The sequence below is a fragment of the Ceratina calcarata genome, unplaced genomic scaffold (genome assembly GCF_001652005.2).
Source record: "Ceratina calcarata isolate Rehan_Ccalc_2016 unplaced genomic scaffold, ASM165200v1 scaffold188.2, whole genome shotgun sequence".
Classification (NCBI taxonomy): domain Eukaryota; kingdom Metazoa; phylum Arthropoda; class Insecta; order Hymenoptera; family Apidae; genus Ceratina; species Ceratina calcarata.
Genome location: NW_017140296.1, coordinates 6,274 through 13,938, shown reverse-complemented (window position 1 = coordinate 13,938; position 7,665 = coordinate 6,274). Strand labels below are relative to the sequence as shown.

At 36.8% G+C, this 7,665-nt stretch overlaps 6 protein-coding genes across 9 annotated transcripts in view; 2 read left to right on the top strand and 4 right to left on the bottom strand.

Moving 5' to 3' along the window:
- Wbp2 (WW domain binding protein 2) overlaps positions 1–7,665 on the bottom strand; it is a 59,762-nt gene that overhangs the window by 45,966 nt on the left and 6,131 nt on the right. The window lies entirely within an intron of this gene.
- LOC113463911 (xanthine dehydrogenase-like) overlaps positions 1–7,665 on the top strand; it is a 69,462-nt gene that overhangs the window by 56,083 nt on the left and 5,714 nt on the right. The gene's annotated exons all lie outside the window — the stretch shown is intronic.
- CSN3 (COP9 signalosome subunit 3) lies at positions 329–3,889 on the top strand. Its single transcript, XM_018019527.2, has 4 exons — positions 329–520; positions 1,828–2,091; positions 2,183–2,907; positions 3,086–3,889. The coding sequence occupies exons 1-4, from the start codon at positions 466–468 to the stop codon at positions 3,380–3,382; spliced, it is 1,341 nt and encodes a 446-aa protein (XP_017875016.1). The 5' UTR covers positions 329–465; the 3' UTR covers positions 3,383–3,889.
- On the bottom strand, positions 4,005–4,963 carry Nrk1 (nicotinamide riboside kinase). Its single transcript, XM_018019533.2, has one exon. It carries the CDS (start codon positions 4,938–4,940, stop codon positions 4,347–4,349), a length of 594 nt encoding a protein of 197 aa, XP_017875022.1. The 5' UTR covers positions 4,941–4,963; the 3' UTR covers positions 4,005–4,346.
- Positions 5,055–5,378, bottom strand: LOC108621926 (Dolichyl-phosphate mannosyltransferase subunit 2). The gene has a single exon (XM_018019535.2). The coding sequence runs from the start codon at positions 5,352–5,354 to the stop codon at positions 5,073–5,075; it is 282 nt and encodes a 93-aa protein (XP_017875024.1). The 5' UTR covers positions 5,355–5,378; the 3' UTR covers positions 5,055–5,072.
- Positions 5,350–6,543, bottom strand: LOC108621925 (active regulator of SIRT1). The gene is made up of 4 exons (XM_018019534.2): positions 6,295–6,543; positions 6,130–6,219; positions 5,702–5,850; positions 5,350–5,625 (listed from the first exon to the last, which is right to left on the bottom strand). Exons 1-4 carry the CDS (start codon positions 6,356–6,358, stop codon positions 5,506–5,508), a joined length of 423 nt encoding a protein of 140 aa, XP_017875023.1. The 5' UTR covers positions 6,359–6,543; the 3' UTR covers positions 5,350–5,505.

Sequence of the window (7,665 nt, the reverse complement as noted above, 5' to 3'; positions counted from 1 at the left end):
CAATTATTCTACCCCATTCGCTTGCAATGAATGAGTGCTGCGTTCTACATTTTAAGTCCATTTTGTTTCTGGTTTTTACACATAATTCACAATGTTCGACATGGTCCAAAGAAGGTCTTTTTGAGTGTTTTTTATATTTGTATTTTTGTAATGAAGTGTAAGAAGGAGAAGGGGGTTGTAATTCGTTAAGGAATCAATAAAAGCGTTGCTATTTAAATGACTACTGCCTAATTCAGTTCTCCGAGAATATTATTGATGGATTTTCGGTTTAAATTGAACGATTCTCGGAACGGAAGATGGAGTCCCGCGCAGCACCGGTTATTCTCGTAACACGCTTCAGAGCAGAGATATTCCGGTTGCCTGTTTCAAAACGTCATCTTAGGCGATCCGTTTATTCCTGAAGATAATTTCTGTAAATACGGTTCGCCGCCGAGCGAAGGTGGTGATGAGAAGGAATCATTTATAATGGCGTCAGCGTTGGAACAATTTGTGAATAACGTGCGGACGCTATCGAAACAAGGTACGGCGGAGGTTCGGACCTCCCTGCACTCTCGTTTCCCTAACCTAAAAGAGTAATCCTACTGGATTATATATTAGAATGTCAGGATGATTCCCGATGATTTTTTAATCATTTATATTCGCTGAACATCCGTTCGGGATTTTTCTTATATTTTTCGGAGACGTACTACCCCTCGAGTCATCCTGATATTCGATTTATGTCACGTATATCTACCATCGTACAATGTATAGGAGAATTTGAGCCGTTTTTTTCGAATCCATTCATAATCTTCCGATAAACAGACTTTCTAATTGTATCAATGAGTAATTATGAAACCGAGGGTTGTTATTCGAATGTAAAATATTCATGGTGTCTGTTTAAAAAGTTCATTTAATTATTTTAAGTACATTTAGTCGTTTAAATAGATTTAAACATTAAAAAATATATTTTAGATCAATATCTTTTCTTTATTATTTAATTATTGAAGTATTACGTTCAACTTTTGGTGTTGAGAATAATTTTATGAATCATAAACAGTATTTATGATGTCTGAATATTTTATGTTCTTATAAATGCATAAAATCTGTAGCCTAGTTATTACAATTCCATTTTATATACCCTATAAAATTCTTTTAGAGATGTTAAGTGATGTTTGAAATATATAGAAAATAATGGTGTTGGTGTTCAGATGATCAGTTCAGAAACTAAGTTTTCTTGTTCTTGTTTTCGTTTTAAGTGATCGTTTTGTGTAGTAGTAATTGAGTTATACTAATAAATTTGAAGGTAAGTATTGCTTGATATCATTGTTACTAAATCAGGTAAACTATGATTAGTCGTAATGCTTATAATTTGGTCTGACAACGATGGTGGCAAGTACGAGTAATAATAGTTTCTTCATTATATAATCTATATTTGGGAATAAGATCCATGGATATTAGTAAAAGAAGAAGAATTTTTAATTCAGAAGTAGAAACTTTCAGTAACATTAGCTTAATAAATGTTTCCATTAGGGAAACGAGTTTCAATTTACGTAGTAATTCTGACGTGAACAGAAATGGGATCATTTACTATATAAATATATTGCTTTCGTCTTTTATAATTTGTGATACAGTGGTATGAGTCTAATTGTAGCTGAAAGAGTATAATTAAACCGCAGATTTATGCATTTATATATTATAAGTCTGACAAAATTATTTAAATATTCCAAAGTTTGACCGAATTGCAAAAATGGCGGCTCATTTATTTCCGACTGTATGGAAACTGCAAAATTGTACTACATAGAATTAAGTGATATTTTATGTATCGTATGCTACTGTTACGTTCCATAGGCAATTTTCGGGAACTGAAGGAAGAGATAATAACAAAAAACACCGACGTTCTTATTAAAAATGGACAACACTTAGATAATGTACTTGAAACCTTAAACCTCCAAGAGCATTCATTAGGAATCCTAGCCGTGCTCTGTGTGAAATTCACGCTGCTCAATTCGAATGGTACAACCAACGCCGATAGTTACAAGCCATTATTTAATCAGGTTCAAGAATTCATTATCGGTTGCAATGGAGAACAAGTCAGATTTGCTTCTGACATATGTGAGTTCTGTCTATCCTTCAAAGATAATATAAACACGAAACAAAGATGTATATAAACAGCAAAAATGTTCTGTTCTCTTTACGTTTCTAGATGCAGAACTGTGTCACTTGTTTACTCAAACGTTGGTCGAACTCCAAATACCTTTACGTGGCATCGAACTGTTGCGTAGGGCAATACGCAAAATACAATTATTCGACAGCCAGCTCACGTCGATCCACGCGGACCTCTGTCAGCTCTGTCTGCTGTCGAAGTGTCTCAAGCCGTCTCTAGAGTTCCTCGACATAGACGTCACTGGGATCAGTCAAGAGGAGGGCCAGTTCGACTCGAAATATTTTTTACTCTATTATTATTACGGTGGAATGATCTACACAGCGTTGAAGAACTACGACCGGGCGTTGTACTTCTTCGAGGTCTGCGTAACGACGCCCGCCATGGCGGTCAGTTACATCATGTTAGAGGCCTATAAAAAATACATTCTGGTCTCTCTGATACTGCACGGGAAAGTGTTGAATCTGCCGAGGTACACCAGTCAAGTAGTCAATAGGTACATCAAACCTCTCGGTCAACAGTATCAAGAACTGGCGAACGCCTACCAGATGAACAGCTGCGAGGAAGTGCAGAATATTATTACCAAATATCAACAACTTTTTACGAGAGACCACAACATGGGCCTCGTCAAACAAGTACTCAGTTATTTGTATAAGAAGAATATACAAAGGTTGACGAAAACCTTTTTGACTCTTAGCTTAAGCGATGTGGCGAGCAGAGTCCAATTGTCTGGACCTGCGGATGCCGAGAAATATATTTTAAACATGGTGAGGCTTATTTTTTCTCCCGAGAAATTCGATGTATCGTACGTACAGTCTGTGAATATTCGTAAATTTCAAAATTGGACGAATTTTAAGACTGTTATTCAATTTTGAAATACGTACGAATATTTATGGGCTTTACTATAAGTACGATGTACGAACGTTTTTTTTTTTTAAATTTCAGATAGAGGACGGAGAAATTTTCGCAACGATCAATCAAAAGGACGGAATGGTAGTATTCCATGACGATCCGGAGAAGTACAATTCGCCGGAAATGTTGGCGAAGTTAGAAAAGGAGATGGCAGCGTGTATGGAATTGGACAAACGTGTTCTCGAGATGGAGGAGGAGGTCGTCCTCACGCCGCAATACGTTCGGAAAGCTTGCGGGCAAAACGATCAGGACGACCAGACGGCTGGACCCGCTCCAACGAACGTAACGAATGTGCAGGGTCAATCCAAACATAACACCTATCCTATGTAACATACACACATCGTTGTGCGTTATCTTTATTAAAAAAAAAAAAAAAAGAAACGAAATCGAAAGGGAGAACGAATCTTGTCCAACGTGAAAACTCGAAATTCATAAGCCTGTTTTGGATGAGAACGAAATTTGGCTAGACATCGTCTATTTTGTATAGAATACAAAAATTATTATAATCATTATATCGAAACTAATAAAATATGATTTTTTAAAAAAAAAAGAAACTTATACACCGGACGCAGTGTAGAATGGGATTTAATATCATTTCCCCTGACATCCGAAACAGGCTTTGTATCCAAGAACTGGAGAGTGCATTGTACAATGTCATAGTTAGAACGTTGTGATACATAGCAAGAAAGAGACGATCACATTTACGATATAAAAGATTCGCGAACTGTACACGTTTGATGGGCATTTTCCAGGGAGTTCAATGATCGATCGATACAGATAATGCACCAACAGAACATGTACATATATATATTTCTAAAAATAAGGAAAATAACAGAACACGAATTTACTTATTATTTACGAAATGCTCAATGCACATTTGTGTCAGGTAAGTACAGAAAAATTTTCAACATCGCCAGAAATTGGCCCGTTTATATAAGAAACACACATCGAATTAATATTTATTACTGTAATTAGTTTATTTTTAAATGCTGTCTCGATTATTACAAAAGTTGAATCTTATAATATTTTATATTGTTCACGACTTTGTGTACGGAAAGACAGTTTCGTGGATATATATATTTATTTCTTAGCATTAAAACTCTTATGATTATCTACAGTAATGACTACTGGGTTCTAAGCTGAAAACAACTTCATGTATCTCCTCCTTGCTTTTCGATCCACTAATGAATATTAATTGTTAATTTTTTTCTTTCTTTCGTTAATTCTTCTTTGTGCTTTAAATATTCTCGAAGTACCTAGAGACGTTTATGATTATAGCAACGACGATTCAGTTCTAAGCTAGCTTCTTTTTGACGTTTGTAAAAATGGTTTCGAATATCTCATCCATGGTTTTTAACCCATCAATGAACATTATACTCTCGCAAAGATCTCTGTCTTTCGTCAATTCTTCCATGTACATCGAATACTCCGGCCATACGACTTTCTCGAAGTACCCAGGTACATCCGGCGGGTCGTAAACCCTTTTCTTTCTCCGCTGCCAGCAGTCCTCCTTCGTCAATGTTATGCAGTATTTAACATCGCATAAATTCGAAATAATCTTGTCCTTGAAAAGTATGAATCCTTCCAATATTAGAATATTTCTATCAGATTTCGCCGACAAATCATTACGTTCATCCGTGGAAGTCTTCATAATTTTGAAAATATCCGAACGCATTCTGTCCATGTCCATGCTGGTTATCACTTCCCAATTGAAGTGATTCAGCTCTTCTATTTTTATATGCCGCGGATCGTCCATTGGTAAGAAATAATCGTCTTGATGCAGGATCGTCGAATTCTTCAACTCCTTATGAAGTCGTTTGGCTATGGAAGTCTTCCCGCTGCTCGTAGCACCCGAAATACCAATCACCAGCCACTTTTTCGAAGGCATCGTAACTTCGTTTTCAAGTTGCACTTACGATAATAGCAATAGGTTAATTCTAACTTGTGGTGTACCATAAATTATCTAATTACGTCATCCATACTCTCCGGAGATAAAAAGTATGAGAGTATGTAACGAGTATTAGGCTTGTTTCTGATTTACACTTTGCGGCTCGTGACGTTTGTTCGGCTTGTAAGAAAAGTATGGTTTAACGTGGTAAATAGTGAACAATACTAATCCGCCGATGAAACATAAACCCGAGATCGCTGGTACCATTAATGCAATACCGTGGTGAGCGAAGAATGCTCGAACTCTATCGTTTTCAATGAACGGTAAACCGATCACAGATATAGTGTAATAGGAGAATAATATCGCAGTTACAATTAGTATCGCCTGACCCTTTTTACGATCGCTGTTAAACATTTCACGAACGATTTATAATAAATATGAAACATACAAATTGTCTTAGAGCTGTAATACAATTATTTTGTACTCTGATTATCAGTCGCAAATAATTAGGAAAGCGTTTCTCTTAAAATGCTATGAGCATATAATTTAATGGTATAGAAACGAATTATTGATCCACGTATTCCGCTTCGAACTTCTTGAAATCTTCTTCGGTGAACGCAGTCGCTTCTTCTTTCTTCTTCTTAGGCTTCGGTATATGTTTCTTCCTTACAGCTCTTTCCAATAACTGTTCAAGTATTTTCGTTAATAGCGTTTTCTCGTGGTTAAAATTTAGTATAATTCAATAACAAAAAGTGCTCGACCTTATTCGCTGTTTTCGGTTCGATGCATTTTTTGGAGAGCATCAAAAGTTTCCGAGCATTCTCATCGGTACGATTTTCGCACAAACTTAATCTTTTCTGTGCCTCGTAAACAGTTGTCCTGCCAGATCGTCCGAGGATCGTGAGTAAATCTAGAAAAATTGTATTTCGACTATGCTGATTCCATAGATAATATGAGAATAGACGAAAGGGAGATTTAAGAAATGAAAATGAATAGAAGAGTTTCTTTTTTGTTCTATTGCCATGTGAAGAAGAGACAATAATTCCTACAAAGCATGTTTTTTCTATTTTTTAAGTTATCAACAAAAAGTATGGACGCTCTATCCTCTTGTTTTCTGTTTCATGTCTGAGGCATTCGCTTTTATAACCTTTCAAATACATTATCATAAATACTAAACATTATTAAATACCTGTCTTGTCGTTTTTGGATATAATTCTATGCTTCGGGGGAATCAAATCCAGCGTGCCCTTATATTTAATTTGTTTCCTATTCTTCTTCCCTAAAAGCAAACAAAGAAAATACGGTTTAACAATAGTTCACAGAACCTATTCGAATGATAAACAAAATTCTACACCTTCTTTCACTCTTTTCTCGTATCCTAATAATTCAAGACTTTTTCGTACAAGCGAGTTTGACATATTTACGAGAATTGAATTCAGTACGCTGTTCGTTTGATGCGTAATAAACCACGTTTGGAAGCAGAAACATGAGGCAACGTCGGCAACGTGATTATCTGAAGGCTTAAAGGACGGAGCAGGACGGAGTGTAAACCGCTTTTATAGGTGAAGGAAAATGAAGCTTCATCCGAGGAGGGGGAATAGTCATGGAATGATCAAGTCGGCCATATTTTGGGAGCGACAAGTGGCACCGCCTGTCTGTACAACATATACAAATTTTACGCGCTTACAAGGCAGCGCCATTTGTCAGCCATGGCTGAGAACGAAGCCTACATGTCGTAAGATTGAAAAAGTTTGATACCTGCTTCAAATAAAAATTGTAGGCACTGACGTCGTCTACAAGAAAGATTCTATGCACTTTTCTTTTAACTTCGATATTTAACGAGTTAAGTATGGTTAATTCGCATTTTATAGGTCTTGAGAAAATCCAACCATTCCACTGTCGAATCAGCCAACTTTTAACAAAAAATTTCGTTTTTCGTCAATAACTCCCGAACGGATGGACGTAGGGGGGCGTATTTACGCTCATTTTGTAGGGGACGACGAGATCTACAATTTCTGTGCAAAAAGAATTCGCTAGTGTCAAAGGTTAACAAGTTATTTGCAAAAAACGAAAAACTGTTTTTTGCAATTTACTCGTAAACTATTGATGCTAGCGCAAAACTATTATATACGAATTGTAGATCTCGTCGTCCCCTACAAAATGAGTCTAAATACGCCCCCCTACGTCCACCCGTTCGGGAGTTATTGAGGAAAAACGAAAAGTCTTTTTAAAAGTTCGCTATTTCGACGGGCGAATTCGCCTTCAGATTCTTCAATTCGCCCGTCGAAATAGCGAACTTTTAAAAAGACTTTTCGTTTTTCCTCAATAACTCCCGAACGGATGGACGTAGGGGGGTCGTTAGGGTGCCTTTCTTGTAGAGGACGATCTGATCTACAAGAAAGGTCCTATGCACTTTTCGCGTATCTGCAAGGGTTTAGGAGTTATTGAGGAAAAACGAAATTTCACAAAATCTGAAGGAAATTCGACCATTTCACCGTCGAATTCAGCGAACTTTAGACAATACTTTTCCTTTTTCGCCAATAACTCCCGAACGGATGGACGTAGGAGGACGTATTTAGGCTCATTTTGTAGGGGACGACGAGATCTACAATTTCTGCGTAAAAAGAATTCGCTAGTGCCAATAGTTCACGAGTTATTTCCAAAAAACTGTTTTTCTGTTTTTTGCCAATAACTTCCAAACGGATGGACGTATTGGGGCGTTTAT